We start from the raw sequence: 22681 nt of genomic DNA, 5'->3' as shown, positions 1-22681 counted from the left end.
ACCTTGTTCTTATTTCTGAAGTATTCAACAGACAAGCTATCTACATATCTATTAGGTCGCGTTAGGAATTATCTGTAATCTAGAGGTGACGTAACAAACTGCACACGTATGCAAATGCGCTCCATTGCATATCAGAGACTCCTGCGTCCTTAGGGGTCTGGAACCGATCTCCCGCGCACTCAGAAAGACTCTATTTTGAAACAAGTGTCATTCCTGACAACCTGCAGGCAGGCGCACCGTCGTTGTAATTCTTTCTGTTCATAACCCCAGTCTACCCAGGCGCCTATTTGCCTTGACCTTCCCATTTCTACACGCTCTTCAGAGTGTGCTCCTCCTCACATCTGCTAAACCTTTGCTTGGGAACACATAAATCAAGCACCAAGTTATTTAATTTAAAATTTTAGATTTTACTTTATGTGTATGAGTGTTTTGCCTGCATGCATGTATGCGCACCACATGTGTGCTTGGCATCCACAGAGGTCAGAAAGCATTGAACCCCCTGGAGCTGGAGCTGTGGATGGTTGTGAGCCACCATTTGGGTGTTGAGAAACGAAACTTGGTCGTCTGTAAGAGGTGCTCTTAGCTGTGGAGCTGTCTCTCCAGCCATGTAATATTTAATTATTTGTGAAATTTAATATTTAATTATATTTATTTGTGAAACATAATGTGTCAATGAGCAAATGATGTAATATCCAAAACTAACTTTCAGAAGATTTGGTAAATTGCATGTTTTTATTAGTTGAAAATGTTTTTTTATGATTCATAATTTGTGTTTTTTTAAATGATAGTATCAAAGGATCAGGTGAAAAAATGGATTGAAGAATTTCCAGCACAGACTTCTGAACTAACTGTTACATTGCATGAATCGAATTAAGTGCTGACATTCAACTACAGAGCCAAGAAAGCGCTAACCAGCATGTAAGCTGGCAAAAGGAGAAGCCAAATGTAACACAGATTTACTGGAAAAATGGGATGATTTTTCTATATTCAAGAATGAGTGAGAAGATAAAACCAACACACACACAAAGAGAGAGCGGAGAGGAAGAGGGGGGAGAACAGAATAGAGGGGGAGGGGGAGAGGGAAGCAGAGCTACAGAGAGACAGGCTATGAGAATATGTCACAGAAACTGCACAGGAAGCTGGTCACACTGCCCAACTCAGTGTTCATGATCTATTGTAGACTGAAAAACAGTATTTTAAAAACTGCTTTGGCATCTTGAAATTCAAAAGTCATTGTTCTAAAAAGATGTAAGTATAATTTTTTGTTTTGTTAAGAAGAAATTTAAGAAGAAGGAAAATATTGGAAATAAGTACCACCATATCTGAACTGATTCTCTTCGCAGAGTACCAAGTCGTCTTCAGTGAACGCGTATCAATGTCCAATGGCTTTTTAAAAAATATTCATTTATTTTTATTTTACATGTGTATGTGTTTTTCCCAGGTGCTTGTCTGTACACAAAATCCCTCCTGCGGAGTGCAGAGGCCAGAAGGTAGCGTTAGATCCCCTGTAACTGAAATTACAGACAAGTGTGAGCTTCCCTGCTGGCAAGGGAGCCAAGTTGGCTCCTCTGGACGTGCACCCATGGCTCTTAACCTCTGAGCTACGTCTCCAGCCCCAATGGCTGCACCTGTGCACTCCTACAGAACCCACATCAACTTACTCACGTCTCCTCCAGGTACTCAAAGGCTCATGTGTTTACTCTACTTGATGTGTTCCAATCACGTACCTGAGTGCTAGAGTTAGCAAGAACAGAAAAGCCGCCCCGTTCCTCATATATTCTCCTCTGGCCCACAGTCCCCAAATCAACAGTATTTAGAGATTTTGACAGAAAACAATCCAGTGTATTACAAGGGACTACACTAAGTCTTTTGGGCTTAGTGGGAAAAGAAGGTTTTCTTGAATGACATAGTACCCTAAAGACCTTTGAAACTGCAGGGATATGCTGGAGTCAGCTGACCAAGACACGGCTTTCATGCATGTAAAACCAACATGGAAGCAGGCAGAGAGGAGGGGAACTTAGCAGTTCCCATACTGGCATACTTGTGTAACTTGCTTTTCACAATTTGTACTTTTCAATAGGCATTGATTTAATGCTCTAATTATTTTCATGACTACTACAAATATCAGCTGAGTTTCAGCACCATGATTCTATTTCAAATTCACCTCTAAGTATAATGGTATAAAGAAATAATTTATTATCATGGACTAGGTCCCGTAACCTCTGGACAAAAGGAAGAGGCTGTTGGGTATACAAGTGGCATGGGAGAGAGGCCAATCCAATATGTTATGAAGTTTCCATTGCAACAAATACATTCAGTGTAAATTCACAGTTATTATCCTCTAGTGGACAAAGTCTGTGAGCCACGGCTGAGTCTAATTTCTAGGTGAGCAGAAGACATGATGTTAGCAGAGAAAATGAACTTATTTCCCTTTTCCCGAATTATCTGAGTCTCAAGTAAGAAACACCATTCCCAGTCTTTGAGTAAAGGGGAAGGGCTCGTTTGATTCCAATACTACTGCCCACTTTCAAACATGACCCAACCTTCCCTGGAGGTGGTGGCAGCCTGGCTTGACCAGGCACACGTCATCACCCCAGCAGTGACAGGACCTCACATCCTCCTTGTTTGTCCCACAGTCAGCTTGTCCTTGGTCCTCCACAGGTCACCAGCTATGACTGCTCTTGGATTTTGTGACTGGGTCCACTTAGTTGTGATATGTGATAGCTCAGTGGTTAAGAGCACTGCTTGCTCTTCTAAGACTTAGGGAAGATTGCAGAAGAGGAGCCAGAAAGATGGTAAGATCAGAGAAACGAGGGCTTTGTTATGAGATGGTTCCCCTGGGAGTATCAGAGTTTACATCCATATAGTATCACCAACATGACTGCCTCCACACTAGCTACACAGAGACAATAGAAACAGACGTGCTCACAGGGATTGGGGAAATCCCAGGAAGCCTCAGTCCTGCACAAGAACCACAGAGCAGCTGGGGGATGCTGAGAGTGGGAGAAACAGAGGATTTCAGGGCAAGAGAGACGGCTGTGTGTTTAATAAGAGAACCCCTTTCTCTTTCTGAGAACATAACTATCTAACTCTGGTTACAGGAGGATCTGAAGCTTTCCTCTGGCCTCTGTAGGCACCAGGCATGCATGTGGTACACACACACACACACACACACACACACACACACATTTACACATATACGCACTCACACACACACACACAAACACACACCACATACACCAACTCATACACAAACACATACACACAAACACATATAAACACACACACACAAACACACATACACATAAACAAACACAAACACATAAGCATACACACAGACACACATAAACACACACATACACCATACACAAACACTCACACACATGGGGGGGCATAGAACATTAATACACATAAAATTAAACAAATAAATATGGGAAAAAAGCATAACTGTATATATTTGGCATCCTGGTTTTGAGCAAATTTTTCTAACCCTGGGACTAGCACAGGTGTGATTGATGCCAAAGGTTTCCACGGACACTGACAGCTGTCAGGTGTGGGCTTTGCAGGATCTCTAGGAAGATTTCTCAGTGCTGCAGGAAGGAGGAAATCTGGCCAGAGGCTGTTGACATGGAAAAGGAAATATGCCTAAATTATAAAATGTAATATGGGGTGTTGCTGTCTTTTGGCATAATTGCTTACCAAATTATCTTCTATATACACTCTTGAAAGATATTTATCAGCAGTTAACTAACCTGCTCTATCCATTAACTGATTTCTAAAGTAAAAAAAAAAAATGATAAATCACATGAAGGGTTGGGAACACGATTTTAGAAAAGGCATTTTAGCATGTCCAAGCTCAGAGGTCTGCAGGAGGTCGTAGATGCCACAACACCAACCCTGGATCCTGAATACCAATTTCAGAGTAAGTCTGACAGACATGTGTATAAAGTCTCCCTTGCTATAGCCATGCCATAACTTTCATGCAGAATTAGTTTCTTTCCTTTGCTCAGCCACAGTGGGAGAGCAAAAGTATGGAACACGCCTCGTTTTTGGCATGTGTCTCAGACCCGCCCTTGTTCTGGACTTACAATTATATGCTTGTTTTGTCTGTACTCAGGCTCTTAAATATCAAACACGGTGGAAGGCAATGAAGATGTTGGTCACGAAGCCCACACAGAGGTACCATAATGAATGGACAGGTAACTACCATGCATAGATTCAAGCAAGGCTTGCCTTGGTACCCTTGACTCCCATGAGTCATTTGTGTGGGAAGTCAAGAAAAGGAAAACAAAACTGAAGCAAAACAACAAGAAACCAATGAGGAGAAGATACTCTTCAGAGCCAAATGAGGACGCCAAGCATCGTAAATTTCCCTGCGGCCAACCTCAGGGAAGGTAAGCGTCTGCAGAACACTGCTGAAGAATGTGGGAGGGAGTCTCATTTCCAGGGGGATCCATGCACCTGTTGATGAATTTTCCAGGCCCTTGAATGATAACAATTTATGAGGCTATTAATACTAAGCCCAAGATTTATCAGATGTGCCGTTTGTCTTGTGGCCAACATAACCTCATAAAATTTGGGTTGCATCGAGTTAAAAATGGAGCATTCTGCTATCGGAGTTATTCAGAGCATTTAAATCGGCTAATCCTACAAGAACTGCACATTTCTCCTGCCTATTAAATGGTCTTTAGGGATGCCTACCAGTGGTAGAGGCAGGCTGGCGGGGACAGTCTGCTGTTGAGTGAGGTAACATAGAGGCTGCGGGGGAGGAATGGGTCCTGGAGAGGAGGCCATGCTTCTCTGATCCATCGATGCCAACCGCAGCTAGCCGAGCCTGGTGCACCGAGAGCCCACGTGTGTGTGAGGACTCCAGCAAGGGAGGCTGCCAAGGAAAGGGGAAAAGAGAAAGATTGTGAGCCCAGCATTGAGGAAGACACTGAGAGCAACATGTCAACAAAATAAGTTCATCTGGCTAGGGACATAAACAGTGCGAGGGGAAAGAAACAGAAAACAACAGCAACAACATAGAGAGATGGGAAGAAAAAGCAAGATCGAGTCAAGATCAATTGATCCATTCAACAGATGTTTGCACACTGACAGCCATCCCTGCAGTCTAGCTAGGAAAGAGGCCATGGCAGGGTGAACTGATTCCAACTGCCACTTTGAACCGGTTGAAGGAAACAGATCTTTAACTCCAGTAAAAGCATCCACTCACTCTTGCCTTCTATAATACCAAAGTTTTGAACTCAGCCCTAGAAGGGACTCTCATGAAAGGAAGAACCATTCAGCTGCCGTTAAACTAGCTAGGATGCTTGGCTCTGAACACTGTGCCCTGAGTTTACTTCACTGGTATTGTGGGGGAAATTTTGAGCACTCCTGAAATTACCAGTTAGCTGACTATATTTTGACACCTTTAAGATGTCATAAAATGGCATAGGATGGCATAGTTTTGTCATAGTTTGAAGAGGAGAATATCAATGCTATAAAATCCCAAGTGCCTTTTAGAGATTCTAACATTATTCTTGTACTGATCAAGTTATTCAGTCAGAAGACCAACTTTTAGAAGCTTCGGAAGTATCATTAATGTGGTCCTTTGTGTACAAGGACAATCTTTAAAACACAGACAGACAGAAGACAGTCTGTAAAACACAGATAGTGGACAGTCTGTAAAACCCAGACAGACAGTGGATGGTCTGTAAAGGACAGACAGACAGTAGACTGTCTGTAAAACCCAAACAGGCAGCAGACAGTCTATAAAACACAGACAGAGAATGGTCTGTAAAACACAGACAGACAGTGGATGGTCTGTAAAGAACAGACAGACAGTAGACAGTCTATAAAACACAGACAGACAACAGACAGACTGTAAAACATAGACAGCGGTCAATCTATAATCTATACTCTATAATCTTATCTAATTGTAACTTTGCATATAATCTGAATTAACCAATACTTATAAATATATAAGCTGTAATGATAAGTAGTTATAACTGTTTACAGTTACAAATGTGTGCGAAGACTTCTTGATTTAGAAAAATTTAAACGTACTTTAAAATTAACTTTCACATAGGTTGTGGTTAGGTCTGAGGTTGCCTGCCTGCCATGCTAGCTCTAGATGGGTACAGTGGCGCCAGAACTCAGAGCTAAAAGTTGGAAAGTCTCTGAAGTTCACAGTCATCCTTGGCTACATAGCAAGTTCCAGGCCAGTCTGAGATACATGACAAAATTTAGGTTACGATTAATGGTGTGAAATGTTACCTCTGCTTTGTTCTGTAGAAAAAACAATCTGCCTATATGATGGATGGCGTCTGTCATATAGTCTCTCTTTGGCTGGGCTGGCTTTTTCTGTGACAGAATTCCAGCTGCAATAGTTTCACAACTTTACAAGAGCCTAGCTCTCCTGTTTCCTTACAATCATCGTGCTCAATGCCTGAGCCTGAGCTGTGAGAACACACACCACCTATCCCCTCCTAGAACATAAAATTCTAGAGAAGATCAAGTCATGATTCTGACTTTGCAAGTTTTCCAACATTATCTAAAATGTGTGAGTAAATATTGACCTGAATGTCTGTGATGACCCTCTCCTATGTCTATTCAAGCCAAATGTAAATTGATGCAAAGCTCCAAACTGCCACCCTTCTGCGTTGCCCAGCCTTACTCCTTCCTGAAGGAATTCTCTCCGCCCAGCCTTACTCCTTCCTGAAGGAATTCTCTCCCAAGCCTGCTGCGAGCCAAGAGTAGACAAGGAAAACTACGGATAGATAATTAAACCTGAAGAAACTCCTCAGTCTGCCAGTCTGTCCTCTTTGAAGGGAGGACATTTCCAGGCTGATATCATCTTTTTCTCTTCTAGGGTTGAATCAAAATAGTGCCTGTTACACACAGGTATTACACCCAGGGCTGCCTGACAACCTTTATGAGTACTCTAATCTATCTGGGTCTCTTCTTCCAAACAATAATATTAAAATCAAATTTTATACTCCTATGGGAGTCATATGTGCTCCTGTGTATTATATGCATCTTTTATTATATGATTAAGAAATGAAAATTTGAGATGTTTCATGGGTTCTTTAAAGTTTCATGAGCTCTGGCACCATGCCCATGATGTCTAAGGGATTGGTGTTTCTGATAATTCATGCTTCTGTCTTTCTGCAACAGTCTTTACACAGGACTATGAGACTCCGCCCATCCTTAGTATACTTCACACTTTACACAGAACGTTGTTGAAGAGTCCTGTTCAATGCTGCATCTCTTTCTGGTAAAGTCTCATCACTTTCGGACTTTCTCTCTCCTTGTTCTTGTCAGGTTTCCACGTGTTCAAGTGAACAGCATACAGTCACCATTTCCTCACTCATGTACTAACCCCTGGATGAGGAAAAGTCAGGGTGCTTTGAAACTGTTAGGAATTTAAAGAAGCCCATGAAACTTGAAAGAAAGTTTCAGAAACTTTCGTCTTAAGAAAGCAACATCTGAGCTAAAACACAGAGGATAAGTAAAGAGAACAGGGATAGCCCTGGGAAAGCTCATGAATGTGTGTGCGCGCATGCGCATAAGTGTGCTAGTGTGAGGGTTGGGTGTGCTAATGTGTGTGCTCCATCTTACATACCACCACAAAATTTTGAAAGCGACACTAGATACAACCCTCTGTTGATGGAATTTCTGCTGCATTTACTCTCGTGGATTTTCTGAAAGCTAAAATGTTATTGTGTATTGTGAATATAGAATATGTATTTAGAAGTCAAATCATATTTCTCCTTCAATATCATAACCATATTTCAGATGATGGGGAAACAGTTACTGTAAGGACTCTATGTGGGTGAAACAACCATCATCTTTCTTCTTAACATGGTGCACATATGATTTCTGCGAGCTTCAGAGAAACTCTTAATTATAACTTTAAAGGTTCATAATTTTCTAACTCATAACTATGATGTAAGTCTTCATATGAAACTTTCCAAGCCAACTATCAACCTCCAACTCTTCCAGTGCCCATCCTTAGGAATACGCAAACAGCTTGCATGATAATAGTAATTTATCGCGCATGTGTTTTAGTGTAGATATCTACTCAGAAGCTCTGCTGTGCTGTCTAGGTAGAAAGCGAAATCAACCACCCCTCCTGAACTTGCAGACTATCACCTTAAGTTTCAGAATCTTGCCTTTAGCAAGTTACACAGACAATATGAACTTCACCTGTTACTAGTTCCCAGACAATGCTTCATTTCAGTACACAATGGATATGAATATGTTGACTAATGGAATTAATAAAAAAGAGGTACATAACCATCTTCAAAATCTCACAGTAACAACAGTAGGGAAGAAGAACAAATGTGATAAACAATCATAAAGTGTAATACAGCCTAGGATATTGGGAAAATTTGTGAGCAACGGAGTCCAGGCCGCATAGTTTCCAATCCTTACGGAGAGCGGCATGCGCACCCCAGTTAATTCAGGACTGTTTCTAATTGGTACTTTTCCGTGTTTTTCCGGGGTTTTTGCCCATTATAGCTATTAAGTTTTTAATTAATAAAACTGTTTGGTGTTCATTCTTTCAAGTGTTTCATTGGGGCAGATGCATCATCAATGGACCAACAACTAAACACAGCCAGTTATATTCAAATTATCACACGAAATAGGATGGCAGGAGGAGAAACTGTTGTGCACTTCAGGGAATCTCTGACCAGCATCAAGTTCTCACACAGTGAATCAGGGCTTTTAGTGTACAAGGAGGGCCATGACAATCCAGGAAGCAACCAATTCTTGCAATATTGTCCACTGATGAAAAGCTCACGTCTTTGGGTAGAAAAAAGATACTGAAAGTTTCCCTGACGGCTAAAAAGGGCTGAAATGTTTCATGTACTTTTTAAAATTTGAAAATAATAAAAGAGAATTTTGTCATTTTATGTTGCACTTTTGAGTATAAAAGGCCATATTCCTTTCCTTTATCCTCAGAAAATTAAATGTTAAATAATTCAGAACCTATAAATTTTTTAAACTGTACACGTAGCCAAACTGGCATTTCATGTATTAGCATGTATCATGCTTAAGTGCCATAATCATGCCGCCTCAAAAGAAAAATAATTTATAAATAGGCTGAACAAAGTCTGTTGTCTTTTAATGCTAGTTATGCATGATAAATTTGCCTCTGTAGTGTGTAGGGTGTGTGGGATCATCACTTGCCCCCACCCCAATGATTACATTCAGGGAAGTTAGCATGTATTCACTCATAAAGCTCTTCATATTGCTCAGTGAGCGTTAACATGTGTGGCCCGCCTTCCAGACTCAGGAGGCACTGGCTTTGCTGTCTGAAAGCAGGCAACTCACTGAAGCTCTTTGCAAAGTAAGCAGCGTCTAAGCAGCTTAGGACTAGCTAGCAGGTCCTCTGTGCTAATGGCAAACCACATTTCTGTGCTGTTGCCTTTTGCTTGGTGCTGTTATGCTTTCTTGGGTTATTGCTCTTCGATGAAACCTGCTTTACGGCTTCCAGATTTCAGAATCATCTCAGTGATCCATTTTCGCCAAGGGGTGGTTACCAATGGCTACTGTCAATGCCATAGCTTTAGCTGCAGCAATAGCAAAATTGAAACTTTTTGACTGCACTTTGAAACAGTCAGAGTTATTTGAATTTGTTTCATAAAAGGTAAAACTTCAAAGAAAGAGTATTAAAGAAAAAAAGAAAGAAGAGATCCTGGAAACAATAATTGGGAGGAAAAATTCTGCCTAGGTTTCCACTCAAATCCTATTTCTAAAGCCATTTTTGAGAACACCTCCTTCCATTTTTTAGTGTTAGGCATTGAATTTCCTTCTTGGCTTACAGTATTTTGAACTTCAGAAATATTGCCATTATAAAAAATGGATTGCAAATATTTCTCAGGGTTATCATAAAGATTTCAGGGGCATTTACACACTCGAACCTTCGTAGACTTTGCGATGGGTGTGTAAATCTTGGTTAGCTTTAGACTTTGTAAAGTTAAACATGCCTGCTAATAATTTGCAAGTCATTGTTTAATAAATAGAAACAATACATTCTTTAAAGTAAACAAGGAAAAAACTTTAAGAAGAAAAAACAAGAAACAATCTAAAAGTAAATGCAGTAAAAAAAAATACTGAAATAATTCTTCAAATACAAACCATAAGGTGAGGTGCTAGAAAAAAAAATCTCAAACTATTAGTAAGCACAGCTGATGTGAGTGCACCCAGTTACCAGGTAGAGGACAAAGGCAGCCAAACTTCTTTGGCTGGACACATTAAAGGCAAAAGTTCTCCAGAGAAACAGAAGGCAAATAACAGCATAAGACAGAAGCCAATTTTTTTAAAAAAAGAACAAACCAGATATTAGGGAGAAAATATCAGAGACAGAGAATTATATCTATAAAATAATACAAATATTTAATTGGCAAAAAATTCTATACTCCATGGAGCACTATAATATAGACTTAAAATTACAAAACAAATTGGCAGGGCTACTAGAACCAACTGCAAAAATCCACATGCAGAAGAATTTTACTTATCATGAAATGAAGCTAAAGATTTTAACAAAATTGGTCACTAAAGAGTTGCCTAATTTTCAAACAAGGAATATATTCTTTCAAGCGCAGCATAGATGAATCATAGCCAAATTGATGGCTATAATAAAGCAAGGATTAACATCTACAATACATTCTGTTCAGCTACAATGGAAAGGAATTCTGGCACAACCACAGAAGGGATGGACCATGAGAAAGTATGATACACAAAATAAACAAGGCACAAAAGCAAATATCATGTGATTTCACTTCTCTGAACAAACACATGGATACCACAGAGGTCATGTGATCTCCCTTATCCAAACACATGGACGCATGGATACCACGGAGGTCATGTGATTTCCCTTATCTGGACACACGGATACCAGAGAGGTCATGTGATCTCCCTTATCTGGATACATGGATACCACAGAGGTCATGTGCTTTCACTTCTATGAACACATGGATAGCATACTATACTGCAGAGGTGGTTTATAAATTGTCAGGTGAACACGGAATGTCTGGGAAGGTGAACCCTGCTGCATGGAGAAAGGACTTGGACCTCTTACTATTACACGGAAAACAATGGAAAGTGTTTAAACATAAAGGCACATTGTTTCAAATTTAAGAAAAGCTGTTGAGATTACCATTATGGACCCCCAAAACTTCTATTTATTATAAATTAGAAAAACAAAAATCAGAGATAGGGTAAATACTCACTAACAAAATAAAAAGAAAATTTTAGTGCCTGTTACATGATTTCTAAAAGCAAAGACAAGAAAATAGACAGAAATTATGAAGCTCCTAGAGAATGAAAATTTCAATTATCTAACAAGTGTGTACACAACAATAGCTACAGCTAAGGAAGAAAACACAAGACAATACAATCATGAGGTACCACTCTACACCCTTGAAACTGATCAGAAACGTAGACGTTGGATATCAGCAATTGTTAGAGAAAGCAGAAGAGAGCAGGATGAATGAATGCATGGAGGCCTGTAAGAAATGGTTGTGAGCAGTTCTCCACTCTGTATCTAAATGAAGATGAAACAGACTACAGTAAAAGTGAGTAAAGAAAATAACCAAATCAACAGGCATAACCCCTACTGCTAAAACTTTAAATCATGCAAGTCAATGCATATGCAAGCACGTATAAATATAAGAGTAATAAAAATGGATAATAATACAATCAAAAAAGGAAAGAAATGTGAAGAAAACACCCTCAGAGAATCCACAGAAGAAGAAATGGAAAAAGCACACATTAGGAAGGAGATATACAGGAAATTTTCATATCTGTATTTCTTTTTCTTTAGCTAGGAATTACGGGTATTCATTACACACACACAAACACACACACACACACACACGCACAAAGATTCTTCACTATACTCATAGACGGATATCTTGTCCAGTAGTTATCAGAAAGGCTTCCTCCAGCTGTATATGGCAGCTATTGCAGAGATCCACAGCCAGACATTATGCAAAGTAAGAGTCTAAATTAGAGGTCTCTGTTGGTTTCCTCCCATTGGAAATAGAAGACACAGCTGGAGAGGGTGAGGGAAGATTGTGGAAGTCAGCGGAGATGGAGGGCACCAGGAGAATATGGCCACAGAATCACCTAAGTAGGGCTCATACAGGCTCACAGAGACCGAAGCCACAAGCATGGGACCTGCATGGGTCTGCACCAGATCCTTGGTATAAATGTTGTGGCTGTTAGTGTGGTGTTCTTGTGAGACTCCTAACGACTGAAGTGTTTGTATCTCTGACTCTTTTGCCTGCTCTTGAGACTCTTTTCCTGCTATTGGGTTGTCTTGACCAGTCTGGATATGAGGGCTTTTGCCTTGTCTTATTGCGTATTATTTTGTCATATTTGGCTGTTGTCTCTTGGAGGTCTGCTTTTTCTGAAGAGGAAAGGGGAGGTGGGAAGTACAGGGATGGAGACTGTTGCTGGAATGTATTGTATGAGAGAAGAATCTATTTTCAATAATAATAATTAAAAGAATGGACACAATTTCTAAGTTGGAACTGCTATAGGGTCAGAAATCCATGCTGGTTTCCATTCTGGGACCCTAGAGATATTCCACTGAAACAAACAAACAGACAAAAAAAAAAAAAAAAAAAACCAAGCAGAGTATGTGTGACATGAGCTCAAGGAAAGCACTGCTATTGGGGGGGGGCGGCATTATTGCCACATGGATGGAAATAAGAGAGTGTTATTTTCAAGGATTGGATAACTAGGGAGCCTGCAGGGCTGTGGCCAGGTGAGTATGGTTTCAGGATAGTTAGAGACAAACTTTGCCCAGATACAAGCTGTACTCATCCCTCTCCCACATCACTTGCTCTAATAGATACTCATTTCTCCTCCATAGTCCTGGCTATCATTTCATCCCCAGGAGCATGCGCACAGTTGTAAGAGAGAAGACTGCCACAACTCCGGCTGCCACTGCCACTTTAAAAGCTCATTTGTATGTGTTACACCTGTTTCCTCCTAGGGCTCAGGTGCTATCATGGAAGAGAGAGTATAAAGACAGTAGGAAGCAGAAGCAGTGGGTAACTACAAGGAAACAAAGGGTTTTCCAGCCATGATAGAGCAGTTGCACGTATGAACCCACAGATGGTGTAACACTGTGCACAACACCTGGGGAAACTCAAGCTAGACAGAGTCCCAGCATGGGGGGGATGTGCACCAAGTCCCACCCCTCATCAAGGAGTTAACGGTCATTGATAGCTACTGGAAACAAGAGAGTTAGTTTTCTTAAGGGGTATGACCCCTGGATAGACACACAACTCAGCAGTGCTAATGGGACTAGATGGGTTTATAAAAAAATAAGGACATAAAGTGTAGTTATGGAATAGAGGGACGATCTGGAAGGAGAAGGGGAGAGGAATGAAAGTATACAAAATATACTGTATTCTCAAAGAACTAAGAAAAATATTTTAAAAGCTCATTTAGATCCAAGAGAATACAAATAAAACTAAGTATTAATTATATGAGTGTGTGGTTGTTTGAAGGAAAATGACAGGATTGGCAGTATTAGGAAGCATTGCCTTGCTGACGGAAGTGTGTCACTGTTGGAGCGGGCTTTAAGGTCTCTTCTGCTCAAGTTTCCCTTGGTGTGACTCTCAGTTGACTTCCTGTTGCCTGCAAGATGTAGGACTCTCAGCTACTCCAGCACTCATCGGCTGCATGCCATCATGCTCTCTGTCATGACGATAATGGGCTGAACCTCTGAAACTGTAAGTGAACCATTTCAATTAAATGTTTTCTTTATAAGAGTTGCCTTGGGTCATGGGGTCTCTTCATAGCAGTAAAATCCCTAACAAGACAGAAGTTGGTAACAGGAAAGGGGACTGCTGTGATAGCCTGACTTGTGTTTGTTTTTTAGGAATTTGGACTTTGATATTTTGGGTTTGGAAAGCAACAGAATGCTTTAAGTACTGCTTAATGGGTCACAGTAGTAGGAACATGGAAGACAGTGGTGCTCAGAATTATGTGAACTGTTGGGAGCTCACTCAAGAGTTTTCAGAGCAGATGAATTTGGTATGTGCCTAGAGATCAGTCTTGTGATATTTTGGTGAAGAAAGAGGTTGCAATTTACCCTTGTCCAAAGAGTCTGCCTGAGGCTAAAGTGAAGAGTTTTGGATTAATTCTGTTGGCAGAGGAAATAGCAAAGCAGCTTAGTACAGATTCTGTCATGTGATTATTAGTGGTATTGCTAATGAAGATGTCCAATGAAAAGAAGGAAGATGAGCAGGGTAAATTACAAAATACTAATTTTGAGTGAAAAAGAGTACCAGGAATTGAAATAGAACAAAATTCTGTGTTCAAGGAGATAAATGTATTAAGAAATGCAATAAAGGGAGTGGTGACCTCAGGGCAAGATCCCACCCAGCAAGTTTCCAACTTGTGAAAAGGAACTAAAGAAAAGCTTAGAGACCTGTGTGGTGGGTCACACCTTTAATTTCAGTATTGGGAAGACAGAGGTTGGCAGATCTCTGAGTTTGAGACCAGCCTGGTCTACAGAGAAAGTTTCAGGACAGTCAAGCTTAGGATGTCAGAGTTGTGGGTTACCTGCTGAAGAGACCTAGTAACAAAGAATGGAACCAGTCAATAAAGATGACTGGTGTTGGAGATAAGGAGAGAACATTTTGACATCAGACATGGAGTTGCAGAGTTTGGAATTTACCCAGATGGTATTCAATCTTGCTTTGGTCCAGTATTTCTTCACTATGCTCTCTTTCTTACATTTTTTAGTGGTAATGTATATCCTGTGCCAATATATGTAAGACGTACATTATCTACTTTTTGCTTTTGATTTTTACAGGGGATTACAGTTAAGAAATTGCCATGCATCTTAAAAGAGACTTTGGACTTTGAAACAGGTTTGAGACTGTCATACTTTATGGAAACTTTTGAAGTTGAACTGAATGCATTTTTGCATTACAATATGGTTATAAGCCTTTGGGGTCCAGGAAGTAGTATGTGGTAGTTTGAAAAAAAATGGCTCCAAAGGGAGGAACACTATTTATTAGTAGGTGTGGCCTTGTTGGAGGAAGTGTGTCCCTGTGGCACTGGGCTTTAATGTCCCTTTTGTTCAAGTTTCCTTCAGTATGACCCTCAGCTGATTTTCTGTTGCCTGCAAGATGTAGGACTCTCAGCAGCTCCAGCACCAAGGCTGCCTGCATGCCATCATGCTCCCTGTCATGACGATAATGGACTGAACCTCTGAAACTAAGCAAGCAACCTCAATAAAACATTTTCTTTATAAGAGTTGCCTCAGTCATGGAGTCTCTTCATAGCAATAGAAACCCCAACTAAGACAGAGTATGAAAAACAACAGATATTAGAAATGAGCAAGACATATTTTAGAATATGTTCAATAATTATGAAATTTAAATTACTGCAGTATGGTTTTTCCTTTTGCACATAACAAAATCATCCCACAGTCAGAGTAGAGATTATCTCAGCTAGGTTCTTACCAAAATGTAATAAAAAGAACAGTACAGTAAGGATAACACTCCCTACTGGAAGGAAGAAAAGGAGAGTGAGTCACAGGGCCCTTGATGGGATTTCAGTGGTTACTGCTTTCTATGCCTCTGGCTTCAAGCAATCTTGGAAGATGGGAGAGCATAAAGGAAGAGGAGGGGTAACTGGGAGGGGCAAGTACAGTTTCCGTGAAGTCCTCCTCACGACAAGCTCTGATTTTGTGGTGACACAGTTATTTCCAGGTCACTCACGATCCTCAAGCTCCTCCCATGCTCTTTACAGAGCAAAATAAACTCACTGCTTTGCCGAGCTGGACTTCCCTATAATCCTCACTTTAATGTGTGGTCAGTGTCTCGCTGAAGTGAACACATTTGTTCTCGCATCTCCAGGAAAAGATAACACAACACAGTTAAAGCATCCGAAAGCACAACAGACAGGATAAAATGGAAATAAGAATATCTGACCTTGAGAACAGATCTTCTGAAAAATAATATTTGACAGATATTATTAAAGAACAAAACTACATTCGAGATTTTTGGGACAATGTCAAATGATCAGATGTCTACAATACTGTTATCTCTTAAAATGAGGGGAAAAAGGAGGCATAAACCTACACAAAAAAGTAGAGAATGTTCTTTATTATATGAAAATCCTGAACATCTGAAGATAGGAAGGCCGTAGAACCACAAACAGACACAGACAGAAATACTCCTTACCTCAGCAGGATATACTTAAACTGCCAAAAGTAGAGAACAGAGAAGGAAGTTTAAAATGTGAAGAAAACATATTTAGGCTCAACCCATGTAAGTAACAGAAGATTTTCTCTGAGAAATCCCATAGGGCTAGGAAAACATGGAAAAATGTATCTACAATTCTTAAAGAAATTGACTGCCAACTTTGATTATTTTACCAAGCAAAGATATCCCTCATAATGAAAGGGAACATGAAAATCTTCCAGTATAAGCTAAAATTTGTGAAAAAGAATGAATTTACAAGACCACTAGACCACTCTTCCCAAAGATAATTAGGGGAGTCCTACCTCTAAAAGTAAAACTAAACAGTATTATAATATGATGTAAATACATGGATCCCTCTAGAAGATTATATTTACATAGCAGAAATAGAAAGGAACCAAACCAAGTATACCACCAAACTGCAAAGATGAATAAGAAGACACAAACAAACAGTATTCAAAATTCCTAGAAGTAAATAAATGATGGCAGGTTTCTACTCAATCCTTTCAACAATAGCACTGGATATAGATGGTCTTAATTCTCTAATTTAAAGGTATAGACTGAGCTTATTGTGTTGATATGTGCCAGGAATCTCTGTACCCAGGGACCAAGAAGGGAGATTATGAGTTCAAGGCCAGCCTAGGCTATAGTAAGAACCTCTATCAAAAGAAACAAACAAAATAATCCTGCCCTCCACCCAAAGAATAGTACCAACAACAAATAAAAAAGATACTTGTTACATAAATTTTAAAATAAAACCCAATAATATGCTATCTGCAAGAAGATAACCTCATCCATAAAGACAAGCAGACTGAAAGTAAAGGGTTGTAAAATTATATCTAAATAATAAATTGGTGACATAAGCAAAGAAAGCTCTAGATACACCCAGCAAAACAGATTTTACTAGACAATCTTACCAGCGACAGAACACCTAGGACAAGATTAAGTGAAGAGACATCCTAGCTAAATCAAATTATGGATCAAATAGACACAACAAACATAACAGAATACAGTGGTTGGAGAATACATGATCTTTTTATGAACACAGGAAATATCTTCTAGAATAGACTACAGACAAGGCTGAAACACAAATCTTAGCAATATTGAAAACATGAGATCATATTATATACCTCTTCTCATCACACAGAAGGAAACTGAAGTCCAACAAGAGGAACTTTAGAAAGTACACAAATACAGAACAATTTCTGCATTACTTAGGAAATCAGAAGGAGAGTTAAACATTCATGAAGCAAATAAATTTAGCAATACAACCTACTGAGGCATGTGGATGTAAAAAGCATTGCTGTGGATGATGTTTATAGAAATGAGTAGGGGGGACAGAAAAAGATTTCAAAAAACAGTATAGTGATGCACTTCAAATGTAAAATTAGTACAGGGGAAGAATTAATACAAATTAGAGTGGAAACCAATAAAGCAGACCATAAAATTAATATAAGAGTTCATTAGAACAAGGAATTGACATCTTGATTAAAAAAAAACTTACAAATCCTTAGTCAGAGAAGTACAAAAATACATTAAAGAAGGGGTGAAAGGGAGATTTGGCAAGGGCTGCCATATGCTAAGTGTTGTTTGGATTATTATGAAAATCTATATACTTACAAATTGAAAAATGTAGATTAAGTGGACAAAGTTCTGGTTACTTTATAATTATTAAAATTGAATCAAGAGAATAAAGAAAGTTGGAACGATCGTGTAAGATGTACAGTGACTGGATAAATGATAGTCTTCCGATAACACACAGCCCTGCACTGTGGTTTCACTGCTGAATTTTATCAAACTTTTGAAAAATGAACAATATTGCTTTTCAAAATGTCCTATAGATTTGATAGAAAGAACCCTTCCAAAATTATCCAATGTAGTCCAATTATCCTGCTACCAAAACCAGATAGGAACACCACAAAATATAACTATAATCTCCAAGCCTCCAATTAATACTAAATTAAAGTCCTGTAATTTGTTAAGTCCTAAAACGTAATTAAAGTAAAGACGACATCAAAAAAACTCAAATTGCTTTCATCCCAAATGTGGCTCAACGCATGTGAATAAACCAACAGAAAATCACATAAACAGAATGAAGGAGGAAAATCATGGACCTCTTAATACACACAGCAGAAAGCATTTGGGAAAATACAATACCCCTTCAAAATAAGAGCCGTGAAAAACGTAAGGCACACAAGGATCATGCCTCTAAGAAGGCGATATATGAGACATACAGCAAATTCCATGAGTGGAGAAAAATAAAGCATTTTCTCTAACATGGAGAACAAGACTAGAATGTCTACTCCTGCAGTTCTTACTTCAACACTAGAGGTTGTAGCTTGAGCAACTGGACAAAGAAAATATAAAAAGCCTATGGGTAGAGGAGGAGCGAGTCAAATTATCACCATTGACACATGAGATGCTTGGATCCATAAATCCCTCTAAACTCCACAGAAGAATAGTAGGATTGATACGGAACTCAGTAAAGTAGCAGGACACCAATCAACATTAAAAAAATAAATAAATAAATAAATAAATAAACAGTAGCTTTTCTATAGACTACCGGTGAATTTAAAGAGAGAGATCTTTAAATCAATTCCATTCATAATAGCCACACATAAACAGACACAGAGCCTGGAACAAGTCAAATAAATAAGTGAAGGATGTCTATAATTACAGCTACATAGCAGAAATGAAATGAATTACAGAGACACTATTGAGAGAGACAAAACATCCGGTCATCCTAGGAAAGGACGATTAATACTGTTAAAGTGTTTACAACCCTTCCGCATCATCTGCAGATTCACTGTGTGCCCATGGCGGCTGTAGGGATGCTAACAACAAAGCTGTGCTGTCAATCTGGGCGCCCAATGAGAGAAGAACGGACACGTATGGTGTGCAATAGAATATTATTCATCCCAAAACAATGTTATTCTGTCATTTGCTGAACAGTAGTTGGAACTGGGGCAACCATCACGCTGTCAGAAGAAACATAGAAGTAACTCTGTTATCTATAAAAAAAAAAAAAGAAGCCGGGCGGTGGTGGCGCACGCCTTTAATCCCAGCACTCGGGAGGCAGAGGCAGGCGGATCTCTGTGAGTTCGAGACCAGCCTGGTCTACAAGAGCTAGTTCCAGGACAGGCTCCAAAGCCACAGAGAAACCCTGTCTCGAAAAACCAAAAAAAAAAAAAAAAAAAAAAAAAAAAAAAAAAGACATAAAAGGCCATGGATGTATTAACAATCATCAAAGTTAAAAGGTTTTCTGCTTCAAAAGATACTAAGTAAAGGAAATGTCAACAGTTAAGTTAGAGGCAATATGCAGATCACATGACACCGCAGCTGTACTGAGACTCTAGAGTATCCAGCATTACAGCGGTCAGTAGAAGACAGCCTACATCTTGTCTTCCAGCATTACAGCAGTCAGTAGAAGACAGCCTACATCTTGTCTTCCAGCATTACAGCGGTCATTAGAGACAGCCTACTTATGGGAACTGCCTAAAAGACACTGTCTCCCACATGATGATCACAGGAAAAGGTGCTCATCAGTCCCAGCCTCTAGACCTTCTAACCCAGCACTACAGGAGGATGAAGGACCACAGGAACTAGAGCAGTTTATTCTAAAAGGATCCAAGCCATCGTCAGGTGAGATGGGGAAAGATTGGAATACCCTGCTAATGAGGATGTGAGGTGGTAAGGTCATGTTCCAGTTTGCAGCTGCTCGGAAACTTAAAACCAAAAGGAACCCTGGGACTCAGCAACCTCAAAGGCGGTCATGAATTGGCAGCAGCATATTTCCACACAAAACTCACACGAGTGTCCATGCGGCGCAATTCATGACAGTCTAAAAACAACCTAAACGCCCATCGTGTCGTGGGTTGGTAAATAAGCACTACATAGAATGTTGTTGTACAACCGTGAGAAAGCAAGAAGCAGGGTGGATAATTCACTGGATAAACCTTGATCGTGTGAAAGGAAAAGCAGAAATCATGTCTCACATTGCCGAGATGCCTCAGCCAGCACCCACATAAAAGCTGCGTGTGATGAGGCATGTCTGCAGCTCTAGTGTTGTGAGAGGTTACAGGTGGCTCCCCAGAGTTTGCTGGCCAGCAAGTCAGTGTGCTCCGGGCTCAGGGCAGAGCCTGTATCGAAATGTGACATGGGGAGCTGCATAGGAAAATTCCTATTGACCTCTGGAACTAATACTCCCATCTACACATGTACACACATGTACACACATGCACACATACACACACGCACACATATGCACACAAAGACACACGCACGCACACACATACACACACACCCCTCCATCCCCATGTTAAAATGCATTACTTTGTGGAAACAACGGTAAATAAGTAGTTGGGTTGATGTATCACTGCTAATGGGTAGGGTAGTAAAATGTTCTAAAACTGACTGTGCAAGAGGCTGCATAGTATGTATGCTGACTGCACTAAAATAAGTCTCTTAATTGTGTACAGAAACCCATGTGTGTTACAATGTGTACTGTGTGTTAGCTATAGTACTAAAAACGTTTTCTACTATTAAAATTTATTTTAATATATTTATTTCCTTTTGAAATCATTTTGGTTTATACCTATTTGTATAGGTAGCAATATATTTTACAGTTGGTAAATATAAATTTATGTGTTTACATAGCTATGCAATTATGTAATTATATACAAACATGGTAAATTATATTTTCTGTGCTAAAGAAAATCCACGTTAACTTATACTTCACTCCTTTGGTGTGAAGGATAAACATGCCTTTCACAATATTTTAGTTAGGGTTTCTATTTCTGTGATAAAATATGTTGGAGCCCATGAATGTGGATTCATTCAATCTTGACCAAAGGTCAGAGAGTTCAGGCCTGTTCTTGTTCCTTCAAGGTTATGATAGGAGATTTGATCCAGGGTATGGCTGCCTAGAGGCTGCTTGGCCTAAGGTGTGGTCACTGCAAGTCCTACGGAATTCTTAACTCAGGATGTAGTTACTTGATGTTCCAGGTATTGAAGAGGTATTATTCCTTTTGTTCTTTGTATCATGATAAAGAAGTCTTGCCTTCTTCCCCCTTTTGGATTGGGGTATTTAAAGCATATGGAAAATAAACATGGACAAATTCAGTATTCACTGGGTTGCCCTCCCAACTCTATCCCGTGTCTCCATCCTTTTCTTGTGTGTCTCTGTTTTTCCTGCCTAACATTTCTACTCCACACACCCCTACTTGGGATGTAGAAATCTAAAGGTTAAACCCTGACAAATGTGGGGCCCACAACAAAAACACCATAACCAAAGCTCTTGACGGAGGCAAGGGTTTCATCCTACAATTCTCGGGTTACATTCCATCAATAGGGAAGTCAGGAGAAAAACGCAAGATGGGAACCGAGAGGCAGGAGCAGATGCAGAGGCCATGGAGGAGTGCTGCTTACTGACGTGCTCCTCACTGCTTGCTCAGCTGCACTGATAACACAGAGGAACAGCAGCTCAGGGACGGCGCTGCTCACAGTGAGCTAGACCTTCCATGTCAATCGTCAATCAAGGAAAAGCACCACAGGCTTGTCCTCACACCAATTTAGTGGGGGCATTTTCTCAGTGCAGGCTACAATTTTTCAAAAGAGAAACCTGTGTCAAACATATATAAAACCAGGTAGCACACCTAAGCAGAGAAGGCTGTGTCATCCCCTCCCCACCCCCACTGCACATGAGGATTCTGAATTCCGGTAGGCAAGGATGGTACCCAGTGCAAGCAGAGTGGCCTCGCAGCCGTGGCATTTGTGACAGAGGGTACTTAGGGCATTCTGCTGACTTCCTGCAACTGCCAAGTGGTGGCCTCATGGGAGAGGTCAGGCTCAGGTAGGTGAAATGGTTCCTTTGTATGCTCATTGGTCATTCTAGGTGAGGCAAATACTGCTCTCCTCCAGTTCTTGTTCTGAACGTATCTTCCTTTGTCTGCATGTTTCTCATGACAACAAAGTGGAGTCATGTGGATGGACACACACACACACATACACACACACACACACAGCAGGGGGAGGTGAAAGGGGCGCCTAGAGGTGAAAATTTTGGATATCCCATATCTTCACACTGAACTCACCAGGAATCTATAGTAGACAGTTTACAAGGCAAGTTCATGGATAACCGAATGTTCCAAAGCTCGTAGCTACAGCATGGCCACAGGACCCAGGGGAACCGGGTTCAGCGGTGGCCAGTGTTCGTAAGCATGCTCAGGAGGGTTGAGTGTGGAGTCCTAACACTGCAAGCAGGCCTGCTGTGAGCCAAACCTACTTCACCGCATTGCGCCTCCGTGCAATGGTGTTGGTAACATTTACTGCCAGTCATTCAGAGTTCATAAGCAACCCCTGTCACGAGGAAATATGCCCAGATACAAGAGTTTCCTGAGGGAAATTATACCTAATTTGTTTGCATTATGCATTTTTCATCCTTGTAAGGGTAGTTGGTT

At 40.2% G+C, this 22681-nt stretch overlaps 1 protein-coding gene across 1 annotated transcript in view; it reads right to left on the bottom strand.

Moving 5' to 3' along the window:
• The window catches only part of Hdac9 (histone deacetylase 9), a 474463-nt gene that overhangs the window by 224087 nt on the left and 227695 nt on the right, over nt 1–22681 (bottom strand). Inside the window, exon 13 of the mRNA XM_057782117.1 lies at nt 4702–4882. Coding sequence (XP_057638100.1) covers nt 4702–4882 — 181 coding nt within the window. The remainder of the gene's footprint in view (nt 1–4701; nt 4883–22681) is intronic.

This window comes from Chionomys nivalis, chromosome 10, assembly GCF_950005125.1.
Source record: "Chionomys nivalis chromosome 10, mChiNiv1.1, whole genome shotgun sequence".
Lineage (NCBI taxonomy): Eukaryota > Metazoa > Chordata > Mammalia > Rodentia > Cricetidae > Chionomys > Chionomys nivalis.
The sequence above is the reverse complement of the archived record's forward strand: the minus strand, read 5'-3'. Positions and strand labels throughout refer to the sequence as shown.